A 15,544-nucleotide genomic window follows, 5' to 3' on the forward strand; every position below is an offset into this window, starting at 1 on the left:
ATAACCTGGACACATTTCCTTGGAGAAAAAGGCCTTGTGCACCACTTTTTAGCCCATGAATCCTTCTTGAAAAGCAATGAGTAAAGCGTATCACTAATAAAGCCAAGTTTGGTGGTTTGATTCCAATTTGGGCCAACCATACAAAAGATATCTTACTAACTTTTGTTACTCTGTAGTGCTTTGGTAAACGCAGCCAAATGGTAAATGCAGCAGACAATTCTTGTGATCACTGTTAGAAGAAAACCCTGTGACCCAGTTCAAGGGAAATAAGTGAGAAACACAACAAACTGTGCGCAGTAACACACCATGCTGCCTCCAAACCACACTCAGGCAGGCGGCTTGCCTTGCTGAACAACCAGGGCTGCAGTTGGCCTTGCTTCCCGTAACCCACGGGAGGCCCTGACAGGATCTGCTCTCCAGGAGGAAGGCTCTTTCCTTTGCGATTAGCCACCAAGAATGGGTTCTCTTTGAAGCAGATAGGCTGAGAGTCCACCAGGCATTCCTCCTCTTCAGGTACAAATGTTGAATCGATAGTTGTTGTCGAGCAAATGCTGTCGGCGGTGGAGGTTCCGTTAGGGGAGAATTGGGATCCTCGAAGATAATCGTTCTCCGTGATCAGACTGGGGCAGGACTCGGGGTCCATGTGGCTGAGGGGATTTGTGGGGTGGTCTAAGCTGAAGCCCGGGGGCTCTACTGGGGCTCTGTACTGGGCCTGCAGGGGGGCCTCCATGGGAGCAGTCAGACTTACAGAAGTAGAGGACTGAACAGGAGCAAAGGAAAGAAGGAGGACACATACAGTAAACTGACAAAATAGAGGAATGACAGGAGACACAAAGATGAAACGAGTTGAAGTAACTCACACAAAAGAAACAGAATAAAAGCGGAGTTTTAAAACAATAGAGGAGACACTAAGTCAGTCTGGTTTTAACATGGAGGTTAAAGGTTTTTCAGGTTTATTACAATGTTTAACAAACGTCTCCATCACCAAATTGCAATGATCTGACAAAACAGCAGCTGGATTATAATAATTACACTATTATTACTAAACAGTGTTTAACAATAATAATAAAAGGTATTACTATTAACATGAATTAACATGTAGGCAATAATACCTCATTTCACAGGAGAAGTGAATACTTATGAGTATGGGGGTGTTTAGACTGACATTAGCTCTACATGAAAAAAACGATAACAGTCTTGTTCATTTGATTTGCACCGGTCGTCCGCCAAAAAAATTGAAAGAGGCTCAACAACGCTATGTGACATCATCTGGCAATGTGCTATTTTGTGCTTTGTAATTTCACTGATCACCTTCATTTTTTCTTCCAAATAAGACTGCTCATGTTTTTGTTTTTTTTTACTAAGTCTGAGTTCTTTATAGTGATTTGGAATTATCCTTTAGGGACATTTGTGAGGAAATCTAAAATAGATCTACAAAGGAAGGTGTGTTTTATCTTCATTCAGTTTGGGTTCAACTTGAAACAAATACAGCAAGAAAACAACCAAAATAACTATCTGAAACAACAAAAAGAAGAGAAGTTCCCCTACAGTGTGTCTTACGATGTGGTTCTCTGAATAGACATTTGACACACAAGCCTCTAGCTGCTATAAAGAGTCACTCACATCACTAAATCTTTCCTGAAGATAGGTTTCTTAGTGCTCATCATTCATGACGTGATAACTGGCTATGTGTGCTGCAGGACTAATGGCCACATTACTGCAGTCCAGGCTCTTGGCCCCGGCCTTAAATAACCATATTATCAGAGCAGTGAGACATTCGGGCACCTTCAACTCCTACTACTGTACTTAACGGAGAAGCCTGCTGATGTCACTGCATTTGAGGAGAAAATACATGATGTTTAACTCAACTCATGTAACAGAAGAGACACCCGACACTCTAAGTGCAACCTTACAAGTGTCATGTTTTTACACACCCAAAACCTAAAAATACCTAAACTATTTAACTACACAAACAACTTCAGCATTTACAAAGATGTGCCCTTGACATATGTGGCGGTAATTAAAAATAGCTGGCCTAATACACGCATTGTGAAGCAGTAATGTGGCTCTCTACATGCTGACTATAAGAGTCGGTGGTGTGATGAGGGTCAATGGGATGGAATGTGAACGAGTGCCCTTTTGGCACCGATCCAGACTGTGAGGGACAGCTGGGGTTTTTGGTGTGTGAGAGAAAAGCGAGGCAGCTAGCTCGCCAGCATGCCAACACACTGAGCAAGCCAGGGGGGAAGGAGTGCAGGTCAAAGGAACAGAGAACTGAACAATTTATACTCGTACAATAGATAGTTCTAGTCTTGAGTTTGATTTTAAACAAGTAGAAAACACCAGTAATAAACACATCATGCTGCACTTCTTCCAAAAAAAAGGATATTCAGCCAAATAGAATTACATTAAACTATAACTGATTAAAAAGTAGTTTTGGCCTTTTAACGCAGTTGTACACTCAATTTGAATACTTATTTTTGAGAAAATCGGATGCTTAGCTCTATGACTCAAGTGTAATTTAGGGTGTACGTACAGACTTTTTCCAACATTCTGCGTATCGCTTCATTCATTAACAGAGTTTGGATTTATCAGCTGCTAAACCATCATGAAATCAGCGAGAACTGTCTTTAGTTTTCAGCTTAACCTTTACTAACAAATTACAGGCAGCCTCAAAGGGTCACTGTGATACATTTTGAACAGGAGCATGCGTGCTGGAGCAGCAAATCCATGCAGAGTGTGAACAGCTGCCTGTGATATGTAGGTTAAGTTCTTCTATGATTTAACAGGCCAGAGATCTACAAGTAGGACACACCAACGTCTGATAGGTAGATCTAAAAGTCTTCAGAAGTTTACATTAATTTTATACAGAAGTGCAACTTTTAATATAACTAGATATTGTTCATAGTTGTTCAAAGATACGTGTTTAGGAAAGAATGACAGAACAGACAACTAAGTTAATATAAAATCCTCAACATGGCGCCTAATGCAGACACACAGCTGGATCAAAGTAAGGGTGATGAGTGAATGACGCACAGAAATCAATGAAGGAAAAAAAAAGAGACAAATACAACAAAAGAAGAAGTGAGAGAGGAAAGAAAAATGAAAAAAAAAAGGGTAAAACTCTTCTTCTCTTTGTATGTTTATACTCACTGTAGGATGGTGGCTGGACTGTCCTGTATGTCCACTCAAAGTAACTCCTCCGAGGACTCTGGGAACTCTTAACGGAAACACTCGTCTGTTCCTCTTAGACGAGACCCTCCCCAAACCGTCTGGCACCCCACCCACCCACACAAGAGCCTCTCCGTCCAATTCAGAGCCAGATGCAGGTTTAAAATATCGCAGAGGATAGGCTGGTTGATAGTGGGCAGCTGTCCCCTTCCCCCATCTTGCCAACTCACTCACACACACACACGCTTTTATCAAACCGTGTGTCATCCTTTGGCCACGCTTCCTTTCATTTCCACGTTCTTCTATTCCTCCAGATGAGTTCGACCTTCAAGTTTCTTGTACAAACATCTTGATCGGTCCTTGGTCTTCATGTTATTCCTCCACTTCTGCTCTTGTTAACCGATTCATGACACAGTTATATCACTCTGGGTTTGGCCTTGGAGCCTGAGGTTGGTAGTCGGTTTTGTTGACTTGGGGTTATGCACATGGAGAGGAGGTTAACATTCCTGCTCCTGGAGGGGCAACTGGTCAGCTCAGAGTTTCCCGGGACATAAACACAAGGGATTCCATGAGGAGGTCTATTCTGAGCGACGGAGGCCATTTCCGACATAGCTCGCGCAAGAATACAATTCACAACTCAGAGGAAACGAGTCGCACTCGTTTTCAAACATGAATGAAAAGCAGGACGAACGTGATACGTAAACCTAATTTTGGTGTTAAAAACCGGATCTTTAACCACCGTCTGAAGACACAAGAACATGAAGAGAGACTCACCCTGTTGACCCTCTGCAGACTGGTGGTGGGCAGCGCAGCCAGGGTTTTGTAGTCAAGTTTTAGAGGTCCAGTGCCAATGTTCTACAGGAGAATACATAAAGCCAGCGGTGAGAGAAGGTCTTAGCTGAGGTTTATCATACAACAAGCATCAATTAAAAGTGAATTATTTTTACTGGCAGAGATTATGACTTGAAGTTTAAGTAATATGGATATGCTGTTCATAATAATTGAAATTACAGGAGCTTACTGGGGCCTAGTAAAGGTACATGTCACACATCTACAGTCAAGTTAGTATTTAAGGGGTTTAGTCAGTTCAGGTTCAGTCACTTTGGGGGCTGAATGTGGCTCTAAGGTTGCCTCCGGTTAGTAGGTTAAGCTGGCAAAAATTTTGGTGCTATGTATTTAATGTCTGCCTGTGAAGCCGACCGTGATAGAGAGAGGGGAGGGGGAGACGTGATATTAAAATGTGGGAATAAAAGCACATATTTTCAGACAGTCTCCTGGAAGAGATTAGTGTTGCACTCGGTTGTTCACACAAGGAGAGCTAGAGAGAAGGTTCAAACACTGGCTCCTTTCTCACTTTCGCATCGCTGCCCAATCACTGCATGAGGTGTGATGTCGGCTCGTCGGTGTCGGAAAGTTACAGAAATGGCTGCGCACAGACCATCTGACGGGCACGTTGGAAGAACTATAAGGCCCCTTAAGGCAAATATGTGCAAGCGCACAAATCTGATATATTCCTTAATGTAATGTATGTGTGTAATGTGTAATGTGAATACTGTATTTCTACAATAAAATCTTGTGTCACAGTATTATAAACCTCTCTGTGGTGTTTTGGCTTCTGATAAACCTTCAAACTCATGGACTGTTACTCAAACTGGACTTCCTTCATCTATCCTTTATCTGAAACAACCAACACCAACTCACCTCCTTGCATTTAAAAAAAAAAAAAAAAAAAAAAAAAAAAAAAAAAAAAAAAAAATCAGGGCTGTTTATTTATTTATTTTTTTTATCTCAATGCTAACTTTAACCTCAAGTAACCTTTAGGGCAATGCCCTCTGCTCGCTTTTCACTCACAAACACTGCCTATTGTAGCAGTTTGAGTGTCCTAACAAGTCAAATACTTATCTGCCAATAAGTGAGTCTGTGGTGTTTTTTCTAACCTTTCACCTGTTCGCCTTGCTGAGGTCCTTCTCCAGTAACCCAGTAAGCCAGTTTGAACATGTGCTCAGGACCACTTTATTCAAGAAAAACTAAAAAATAATGTATTTTCCCTGAAAATCCAGGGATGAGTGACATGGTAACCTCCTGTGGAGGGAGTGCTGTGGTAATGTGGTCAGACCACCATTTTACACAGACAGGAAGTTTTGTCTGAGGACTTGTTGTTGAGGAGTGTCTCACCTCTGTCTCCTCTTCTAGCAGGCGAGTTGCCTCCTCTCGCTCCAAGCGCATACGCTCCTTCACCAAGAAAGGAAGGAGAGGAGGAGGAGGAGGAGAGTACAGAAGGGAAGACACCCAACCACACAGCCACACAGTAAATGCGATGAAGTGAAATGAGACGGTGGAGGAGTGACAGTGTTACAGAGGGTGAAGTAAGAGATAAAATAACAGTGGAAGAGTGGTATGGAGATGATGGGATGATTGGATGATTTCATATCACACCAAACACACCAAAAGTAAAGGAGAGATGAGAGAAAAACAGAAGGGAAAGAAAGGATAGAATCCGCACACATTAAAAAGTACTCTATTCATTAGCTATGGGAGCAGAAAAAGCATGCAAGGTGGGACATTACAGGAATAGTTCTGTCAAACACAATAACCACACAGGGTGCAGACGAGAAGCTTCATTCACCCGATAACAGACGGACCTGAGCAAAGCTCCACCCTGCTGTATGAAGCACCCGTGTTTGGTATTTTTCTGAGCTATGATGGAGCAAAAGTCTAATTCTCTTGCTTCGCTGTATTGCCATCTATCTGCTGATCTGACATACAATTCTACCTCTAGATTCCCAAAAACAGTAATGGATTTTCAGTTTCACTTACCACTTTCTCCATCTCTTCTCGCTCCCACTGCGATGTCTCTCTCACCATCTCAGACTCCTGGAGAAGAGCAAGATTTAACATCCTTACAATCTCATGAAATGGCTACTGTTCATCCTTTAATCTTTAACAGAAGCACTACCTGCTAAACCAAAGCTATTTTCACGTGTAATGCTGGATTTTCTGATTGTATATCAAACATGTGTGACTCCAATAAACTATTAAAAGCTCAGTAAACACTAAAAAACTGCACTGATCTAATTGTGTGTGAAGGAACAACAGAACCTAGCATTTAATAAATCGACAGGCCCGTACATTCCTTTAGTGCGGGCAGTCTCCCAAAAGCTAATCTAGACAAAATAAACAACTGCGCTGGTGCTTTCCGGGTGCTCTGGTGCATGATTGGAGTGAGTGAAACTCTGCTGTTGTTGAAAACTCCACCTGCTAACACCAAATTGCTGTGGTAGCACAGTGTTGATGCGACAGAATCGCTGAACAAAACATTTGATTCATGTGTCGACTTGGCTGCTGCGCTCACAAACTCACCAAGCTGCTTCCTGGTATGTGGATGATTAGCACATAAAGGTCTAGTTAAATGTACGGTACTGACTTCCCAGTGTACAAACTGAGTGGTAGGTAGCGCTTTACATAATTTCTATAAGTGCCGATACCTGACCTTAACTGCACAGATCATTTTAGTGTTATAAATTTATAATTGTGTATAATAGTGTTGTACCTTTTGCATGATATCTATCTCCTCGGGGCTCAGGTCTCTGTCTATAGAGGAGATGCTCTCCATACTGTTCTTACGGACGATGCCTGCTGCAAACGGGTTGGCAATGGTGCCAGGGGATGCCTGGAAAAATACACATGGAGAAGAGTTTATTTAGTTCTCTACCCCTCAAGTGTCTCTAATAATGTTATATAAATACACGCTCGTCATGGTGTCTCACCTCCACGGTGGCCAGGTTTTGTGGATCAAAGCCGTCGCACACCAGCATGACCAGAGAGTCTCCAATGGCCCGAAGCACTCGCACTGCCTCTGTGTGCGTCATCCCCAGCAGGCTGTGGTTGTTCACCTCGAGGATGCGCATGCCAACCTGCAGTCGGCCGTCTCTGGCAGCTGCACCACTTGAACTCACCTATATGAATATCAATCAAAGTACAAGTTTTAACATGTGGTGTCATACAAATAAGTACAGCCTTTATTATCTAATGATGTAATAATATAACTGGAATTTTGGCCAATTAAATTGAATAACCGAATGTTAAATGCAGCTTAAAGTCTGTGTACTTCAGTTGTGGTACTACTGTAGTTTCAATACCTTAGAGATGAAAATGCCCTCATCTGTGGGGTCAAACGGGTTTCCTGCATGACCCTTGGCCCCCCCACGAATACTGATACCAAGCTTCTCCCCCGGCTGCTTCTGGATCACAATTTCCTGCAACAACATAGAGACCGCTCATTAGGCGAAGGCAGGCTGCATCTGTGTGTCTATATTACATATTTGTGTGGTCTACCTCACCTGCATCCCAGGTGGTGAAGGGTCCCTCCGCACTAACATACGGATCTCCTGCTTGTTGGCCAGCAGCGCGCGTACGGCTTCCTGGTGTGTGGCATGACGCAGGTCGATGGCGTTCACCTCTAATATTCTGTCGCCAACACGCAATCCACTTTGACATGCCAGACCGAGGGGAATCACCTGATGATGAGACACATAACCCTGTGTAACCATGGCAACAGTACCACATGTTTAAGGAGAGGCAAAAAAAACCCCACCAAACTGGAAAACAAGGATCTATATGACTCTTTTAGAGTTATACCTTTGAGATAAACACCCCAGGTTCATTGATGCCAAATGGATGACTGGCATGGTCACTTCCTCCCACGATGCTCAGGCCTAGAGGACCACCTGACTTCATCAGAATCACTTCCTGTTAGCGCCAAGTAGAAAATTTGTTGCGGTGAGAAATTTTGAGAATATTGAAAGTCCAAGTCTAACAAAAGTGACTCAATAAAACATCAGGTCACAAGTACAGTAAACTACAGAAAACCTGCTGAGAAGTGGGAATTAATTAGAGGTCTTTGAGCCTGCTTGTTTGAAACCGTAATGTCCAGATCAATCTACATCTAGAGACTGTTAAACAAACACAAACTGACCAGTTTCTACACATGGAGATTTTTGTTCACGAGTCTAAGAAACCACAGTTGGAGATTATACAGCTGATGTGATCGGACTACACTCTACAGTACTTCGTTAATTAGACCAAGCCTTCATACCATGCACCATCTTCTCTGGAACTGGACGGCATTAAGGATGAGGCAGGAGCCAAATAAAGAAACATTAACACTAAATTCATTGATGAGGGTTCTCCAGCATGGTCTAATAAAACTAAAAAAAGCCATTCGACAGATTAAAGAACCGATTCAGAGTCACAGGTCTCACCTCGATGGGATACTCATCTTCCATCCGGCTCAGGTGGTTCCCATGAGGGGAAAGGGCTTCCTCCTCCTGGTCTGGAGAATATGAGGGTTCTGGGGGTGGAGGGGAGTGGGCTCGTGCCCGGGATTGACCTGGAGAACCTCCTGGTGCATTTAGGTCTCGCTCCACCAGGAGTGCGATGGTGGGGGAGGTGCCGGTAAGGAGCGCTACTGCCTGGTCATGCCTGGCCTCTGTCATGTCTACACCATTGATCTGGATTGACAGTAAAACCAACCACGGAGGGTGTGAGCCCACCAGGACATTCCCAATGACAACGGGCCACATTAGCCACTGTTACATGGGCATTACGAACATTAAAGAACAGATACATGGTGCCAACAGGCGTGTCTCATCAGATTCCACATCCGCATCACTCAAAACTATTTCTGAAAATCTACTTAACATCTGATTTGAGAGTTTTTTCGAGTGCGTCAAAGTGAGTAATGTTATTTGAAGAAAAGCCCAACACCTATAAAGAGTAACAGGGACAAGCACAGAGAAAAAAGAGGGTACAGGGGTAAAAGCAGGCTGCTGCAGGCAATTTAAGCTGGCAGAGCTTCCCTGAGGGAGAAAGGCTACGAGCATGCAGAAACCAGTTTTTCCCAACAAAGTCATGAAACTCCCTGGAGTGAGCTTTATGAGTGATTGTATCTGCTATCTTTCAGCGTGTTTAGTTCACTTTCCCACCACTATCTTGCCTTTATTTACTTAAAACACAAGTGGAAGTGTGTAGTTCCTCCAAAAAGTCTGATCTTAAGTCAACAAAGGCAAGCAGGCAAGTCCTTAGACAACTGTACCTTGTCATAAATAAACTACTTCATCGTTAGTTTGTTAACATTAAGTTTTGTAATTATATAAAGGGGGTAGCTTTCTGGCATGCACAACCTTAGAAACTGCACTCTGGTCCAAAGTGACAAGCAGAGGTCAGCACTGGCCCGACAGTATCAGCTCTTACCATTGGCTGGTATACTGCCGCGGCCGCTGCAATGGTAACCCACATGTCTACCATGTCAGCGGGGCGACAGGCTCAGCCCACTCCAACCCAACACCATACCCACCACCAAGCAGGCAAGGAGATGCACTTAATGCATTAGTGAGCATGCAGAGGGAGAGATAGTGAGAAACAAGAGGCAGTCTACGCAGAGACGGAAGAAAAAAGAAAAAAAAAACTGCCAGAAAAGAGGGAAGAGTAAAACCCAGAAAGAAAAGCAAAGAGGATCATTCACAAAGCTTTTTTTGTGATTGTCAGAGAGCAGGATTTGAATAAAGAAACAGTTATGAGTGCAAGAAGAGTTATTAACAAGTAGGAGCAGTTTCACATTCAGCATACTGGCATATCTCAACATGATAACATCAGCTGATTTACAGTAATACAGTGATTTAAAAAGTGAATGGATGCGACTGGATAAAAACACACAAGTCAGAAACAAGAGAGCAAAACCAAGCTGATGAGCAGAGAGTAAAGAAAGAGCAAAAAGAGGTCATGCAGGAATGGCTTAGCAGTGAAACCTAAATGTTGTTTTATTCAACCAGAAGAGCTACAAAATATGCATCACAGGAGAGAGCGGGGGTTAAAATTAGAACGAGGACTGTATAAGTAACATGTCTCAGCTCTCAACTCATGGATCTGATGCGTGACAGTGAAGTCTCATGAGCTAATTTTTTGCATGTGGTTAATCTGATCTTGACATGGACATGGCAAGACTTAGAACTTGAGTGATGAAAGCAATGATTTGCAATGGAGAGTTTAATGAAAAGAGCAAATATGTCACATATTAAGTGCTTCCTTTACTCTGCTCAAGATGAGGCACTTTGTGCAAAACTGAGAGAAGCACTCAGAATCTATTCATTTTATATAAATTATTTGGTCTAGATATCAAGTTATGCTGTAAGCAGGATATAAAAAGGAGACAATCTGGGTCTGGAAAAACTAAATTATTCCCTTTCCTGCAATCATGTACATTGTAAAGGAAACCCAGATGGAGATGTGCGGAGGAGGAGTAGTACTCACAGAGATCACCCTGTCGCCTACACGCAGCGTGCTGTCTCTGTGTGCCGCTCCACCCTCTGCGATGCGAGAGATGTAGATTCCCTAAAAACAGATTTAAAAAAAAACACATGTATAATGTCTTTAATACACACGCCATATCGTGCAATTTCTCGGGCTGTTACAAAGAACTAAAGATAAATGAGATGCTGCTGATGTAGTGCCACTAAGAATGCTTTAATCCATGGGAGTGGTTACCTAATTATTCCATAAATCTTTTGTGGCCTCTGCACCAAAGCAGACAGTGAAAAGTCTGGTGCAACAGGCTGCAACGCTGTGATGAATCACTGTGCTAACTGTGAGCCTGTATAACATATTAGGGGAGTTATCACTCAGTACGTGATATCCCACCATGAAGATCTGAACCAAAAATAGAATTCCTTTATTCATATAGGCAGTTTTGACATAGTAACTTCTCACAATCCCACAAATTTTGATATAAAGAAGCGTATATACACACAAACAAACCCAAACATGCATTACAATTGATTAAAACCACAGTATTAGATCACTAACACACTTAAGGTCTCTGCAGCACAACCAGCTCATTAAAAAGCACGACCCATGAGACATTTTTGTCCCTTTTGCTCAGACAAATAACACAATTGGTTAAACCAAATAAAACCCAGCTGAACTTCTAGTCTGGCTCATCAAAACAGAATGTAAACACATGCAAGAGCTTAGTACTGCACCGCCTCCTCATATCAACTAACATTTCAAAAACCTTTTGAAAGAGAGGCAAAACTTACGGTCAGACCCGCTTATATCATAAGTTTGAGTCCTTTCCTCTATGTGGGCGTCTTGAGCTGCATGCGTTCCAGCAGAGTCCCTCACAGGCCCATGCACTGGCCCAAATATACACCTCAGCCCGTCCAGTAACCGTGAACCTATCAAGTGTCAAGGCTGGCTATTCATATCGCCGTCTCCCTAGTGATGACTGTAAACGCTGCGGCTAGAATAGACGCTGTTAAAAGACAGTGCCCTGTGACTGAGGCAGTTACTGTAAACACTCTGTGACCCAACTTTAAAGGTATACTACGCAGTTTTTTCCTAAAAACCAATGTACAGACTCACACAAAAGTAATCCCTCTCTGTATCTACAGAGTCTCTGCCTGTATTTTCTTATTGTTTTTGCTCTGGAAGCTTCTGGGCGTCAACCTTTGGGCAGTGGGTGTGTAGCCCCCGGCCAATAATGGTGATTGCCGTGTTTCCGTGTCTCACCGTGTCTCCTGTGCGGTAGGGCGTGGAACCTTTTCCCCCTGCGATGCTGAAGCCGAGCCCCTTGTCATTGCGGATCAGACATGTGGAGAGCCGCTGCTGAGGCCCGCTTGAGGTGGGCTCCAGGTTGAAGGCGAGCCCGCTGCTGCGTCTCTCCCGTGGGAAGTAGTCGTCCTCGGGCCTCAGTGGCGTGGTGGTGATGGCGTTCTCCGGCTCCACCATGCGCTCGCGCAGCACTGTCATGGAAACTGTAGCACCAGAGCTGCGGAGAGCTTCCACCGCCGTGTGGTGTTCTGCTTCGTGAAGGTCTACTCCATTCACCTGAGGCAAAGAGGTCGAGATTGTTATTTAATTAAACATCTTACAATTTGACAGAATGGTGATATGCACAAGTGTGCTTGTAGGTCTTTACCTCTAGGAGTTTATCTCCCACTTTAACCCCGGCTCTGGCAGCAGGGCCCTCTTCAGATACTCTCGAGATAAAGATTCCCTGAAGGCACAATCAAAAAGAATATTTATATAATATATAGCTTCTAATTTCTTGAACATATCCATATGCCAGGTAGACATCTTACCTCATCATCTCCCTTGTAAGGTGTGGATCCTTTCCCTCCAGCAATGCTGATACCCAGGCCGCCTGTTTGTCTCATGATGTTCAGGGTGTGCTGCAAGTCGAGGAGGGGCAGTGAGCACGACTAGAAGTGAAACCTGCTTATCACCACTCATCTCTGGACAGAGTGAGAAGGAGGCGAGCCCACAATGTTTGCTATTTTGTTCTTTTTTTTTTTTTTTTTTTAAATTGATTGCGATTTCGTTTCACATCTTAAACTTTATGATTGAAGTTGTGGGTGACCTCCCTCTTTCTGCCAGGAGGTGGTGTCATCCTGTGATCACACCCACTGATGGATGGAGACACTTCACTCGTCCGGAGCCTAAAGTCAGTTTAAGTGGAAGGTGGATGTTTTGTTTTTGCCTTAAGTGAATTTACCTTTAAAAGATATTTTGCAGTTGGGTTTTATTTTGTTTTAGTTTATTCAAAGCAGCTGTTCAAACAAGCTGCAGCCAAATCATTTATCATCTACCAGTAATCACTTAGCTGACATTAGACTTCACACATAAAGTGAATAAACTCTCTGAAACCTTCTTCAGTTGGATTTATAGATAATAAACTGATGACATTCTCACTATGTATGTATGGGAGGAGGGACTTAAAAATGTGAGGTAAAAACACTGAATAACAACTTGTAATAGTGTAACTGTGTGTATTCTGTACACTTTCAAGCCATGCAGAGAGGGGGAGGAGTGAAGGAGAATGATGGGACAGGTAGAAGGAAACAGGAAATGTCAACAGTAACAGATGAGAAGAGTGTGCTGTGTCCTGGATGCAGAGAGGATTTCTGGACTCTGTTGTGGTGTTCAAACTTCAGCGTTTGTTGTAATAAGATGGAATTTTTCATTAAAATGTTGCAATGTTGCTCTACAACAGTGAACAGTAAAAAAAAAATCAATGTTACAATTTCTTTTTCACTAAAACTAAACACCATATGACAATTAACTATACCGCTCAGCAAAATCTAGTTTGCCATTTCCAGCCATGTGAAAACTATACTGTTTTATTCTATTAAGAAAAAACAATAGTCTCAATAAATAAACTTCTTCATCCATCCGGAGACCATCTTCTGGTTTTCAGCTGAGTTACATAACATCTCTGTATACCTGCATACCAAAATAAAAAAAAAAAAAAAACACTGGAGGAAGCTGGTGATGCAGACTGGCATCTTTCACAGAGCAACAAGCCCATTCATTCCAGGGCAACACAGCGTCGACAGGGGAGGAAAAGGAGCAAAGCAGCAGAAGCAGAGAGAAGGCAGCAGAGACGTAGTGTGGCAGAACCTGATGCTGGACTGGGACTTATAACATGAGGTCTACAATCAAAGTTCCCGCTCTCTGGAGGAATCAGTTTTTCTGGATGTCATGGATTGCCAGCCTTTTATTTATTTGTTTATTTTTTTTTTAAAAAGGCAGGATGACAAAAAAGGTACGCAACCATAATATGATTATTGTATTCAGGTGACTAATAATCACTTCAGTGTGTCAAGTTTTCTGGGAAATACATAATATTTGGCAGGTTTCCCAAGAAAAGTATTTGTTGTGCCGTTTTCAGAGCTGCTGTTCCTTATAAATAAAGTTGTCTTTTAAGGTCCAGTGTGTAGAATTTAGTGGCATCTAGCAGAACAGACTTGTCAGAAATGGAATTTAATATTCATAAGTATGTTTTAATTAGTGAATAACCACCTGAAAATAAGAACTGTTGTGTTTTCGTTACCTTAGAATGAGCCCTTTATATCTACATAGGGAGCAGGTCTTCTTCCACAGAGCCCGCCATGTTGCACCGCCATGTTTCTACAGTAGCCCGGAACGGACAAACCAAACACTGGCTCTAGAGAGGGCCTTTCATGTTTTTTATGAGTTTCACGGCCACCATAGGTTCCCCTACATGCTTGGAAGGGGGAGGGGTTAACAGTGCTAGATGCCATTAACTCTTACACACTGGTCCTTTAAATAAATCAAGGACAAAGATATGAGTCTGAAATAACTAACAGAAGTTATGTAGCATTATCATGACTTCCTTTGTGCTCCTGCTCGTCTGTTCTTAATATTTACTTAACAGTGTTTAGCCAACAGACGGACAAAAAAACCCTGAATAATTCTGAGCAACTGGTTTCTCTGGAGGACACATCAGACTAAACATACAGGGTTCTTAATCTGAACCCATTCCTGTATCAACAAAATAGGGTGGTAGCCTAAAACAATCTAAGTAGAAAATTGAAAAGGGCTGCTCTGATCTCCTGACAGATTTACAAGTTGTTATTAAAAAAATGTGTGGTCAGGGTTGAGTAACTGCAACTCCCTGTTGGTAAAAAAAAAAAAATTGGCAGGATCATTTTTGCAAACAATAATATTTAGAGTGAGGAAAAGTAAAAGCAGCAGCAGCCATGGTGGGCTTTATGAAGAGCTGCATCACTCTCGCTCTTTTTAATACTGCTCTTTAAGCTTTGCAAATGGTTGGTCACAATGTTCTTAGTAGATTCAAATACTAAAAGTGATTAATTTATTGTCAATTAATGGTTAATATGACCTTTCATGGTAGCACCAAGCAGCAACTTCTGGGGCCACTTGAGGCTCCGAAAGCGAGTCAATCCTCATAGACCTCCATGTTCAAATGCCCAACTTTACAGCAGAAATAAACATGTTTGGTCTCTGTAGCTAATTTGCCCGTTCATGACAAGTGTACAGGGGGTTATACAACTCACCCGTTTCAATTTTATTAAGGCTTAAAGTTAGGCATAATTAAGGGTGTGGCCACTTTGAATGACAGGTCACTACCACGGCAACAATGTTGGTTAGGTAATGTAACCTGTCGCTATTTCACAGTGTTTTCAAGTTAATTGTAACATTTTGGTCACCTAAAAAAAAAAAGTCTTGTTCAGCATTTGGTTGTACTTTTTGTAGTTTTTCCAGTAAGTAAATTTTGTTTTAATGGTTTTAAGCCTGTTTTCGCTAGCAAAAATTAGCACTAGCACTAGCAGCTAGCATTAGGGTCAGCTCCACCCTCTCGTCCAAATATTGTCACTTGTGGCTCCAAAAAACCAAGATGGCGATGGTCAAAATGTAAACTCGAGGCTCGAGTCCACAAACCAACGGGTGATGTCACGGTGCCTACATCCATTATTTATTTTACAGTCTGTGGGTAGCACAAACTAACTGACTAAGTAGGCAAGATCTGAAATTAAGTCAGCAAGATAATTTG

General features: G+C 42.4%; 2 protein-coding genes across 18 annotated transcripts in view; one reads left to right on the forward strand and one right to left on the reverse strand.

The window, feature by feature from the left end:
• Positions 1 to 12,317, forward strand: part of kif9 (kinesin family member 9) — a 61,078-nt gene extending 48,761 nt beyond the window's left edge. Inside the window, exon 21 of one of the 2 annotated variants that reach the window (XM_044338989.1) lies at positions 12,296 to 12,317. The gene's annotated coding sequence lies outside the window, so the exon portion shown is untranslated. Of the gene's footprint in view, positions 1 to 5,364; positions 5,983 to 12,295 lie in introns of those variants that run through there. The other variant, XM_044338988.1, reaches the window with a different exon arrangement.
• scrib (scribble planar cell polarity protein) overlaps positions 1 to 15,544 on the reverse strand; it is a 68,698-nt gene that overhangs the window by 15,106 nt on the left and 38,048 nt on the right. For 11 of the 16 annotated variants that reach the window (XM_044338980.1, XM_044338977.1, XM_044338974.1 and 8 more), the window contains 14 exons: positions 12,309 to 12,398; positions 12,146 to 12,223; positions 11,737 to 12,054; positions 10,480 to 10,560; positions 8,433 to 8,681; positions 7,810 to 7,920; positions 7,512 to 7,688; positions 7,311 to 7,427; positions 6,939 to 7,127; positions 6,722 to 6,841; positions 5,989 to 6,045; positions 5,347 to 5,403; positions 3,946 to 4,026; positions 344 to 760 (listed from right to left, as the gene is read on the reverse strand). In XM_044338980.1, the coding sequence (XP_044194915.1) occupies positions 344 to 760; positions 3,946 to 4,026; positions 5,347 to 5,403; positions 5,989 to 6,045; positions 6,722 to 6,841; positions 6,939 to 7,127; positions 7,311 to 7,427; positions 7,512 to 7,688; positions 7,810 to 7,920; positions 8,433 to 8,681; positions 10,480 to 10,560; positions 11,737 to 12,054; positions 12,146 to 12,223; positions 12,309 to 12,398 (2,142 nt within the window). The remainder of the gene's footprint in view (positions 1 to 343; positions 761 to 3,945; positions 4,027 to 5,346; positions 5,404 to 5,988; positions 6,046 to 6,721; positions 6,842 to 6,938; positions 7,128 to 7,310; positions 7,428 to 7,511; positions 7,689 to 7,809; positions 7,921 to 8,432; positions 8,682 to 10,479; positions 10,561 to 11,736; positions 12,055 to 12,145; positions 12,224 to 12,308; positions 12,399 to 15,544) is intronic. The other 5 variants (XM_044338984.1, XM_044338983.1, XM_044338985.1 and 2 more) reach the window with 3 other exon arrangements.

The sequence above is a fragment of the Thunnus albacares genome, chromosome 21 (genome assembly GCF_914725855.1).
Source record: "Thunnus albacares chromosome 21, fThuAlb1.1, whole genome shotgun sequence".
In the NCBI taxonomy this organism is placed as follows: domain Eukaryota; kingdom Metazoa; phylum Chordata; class Actinopteri; order Scombriformes; family Scombridae; genus Thunnus; species Thunnus albacares.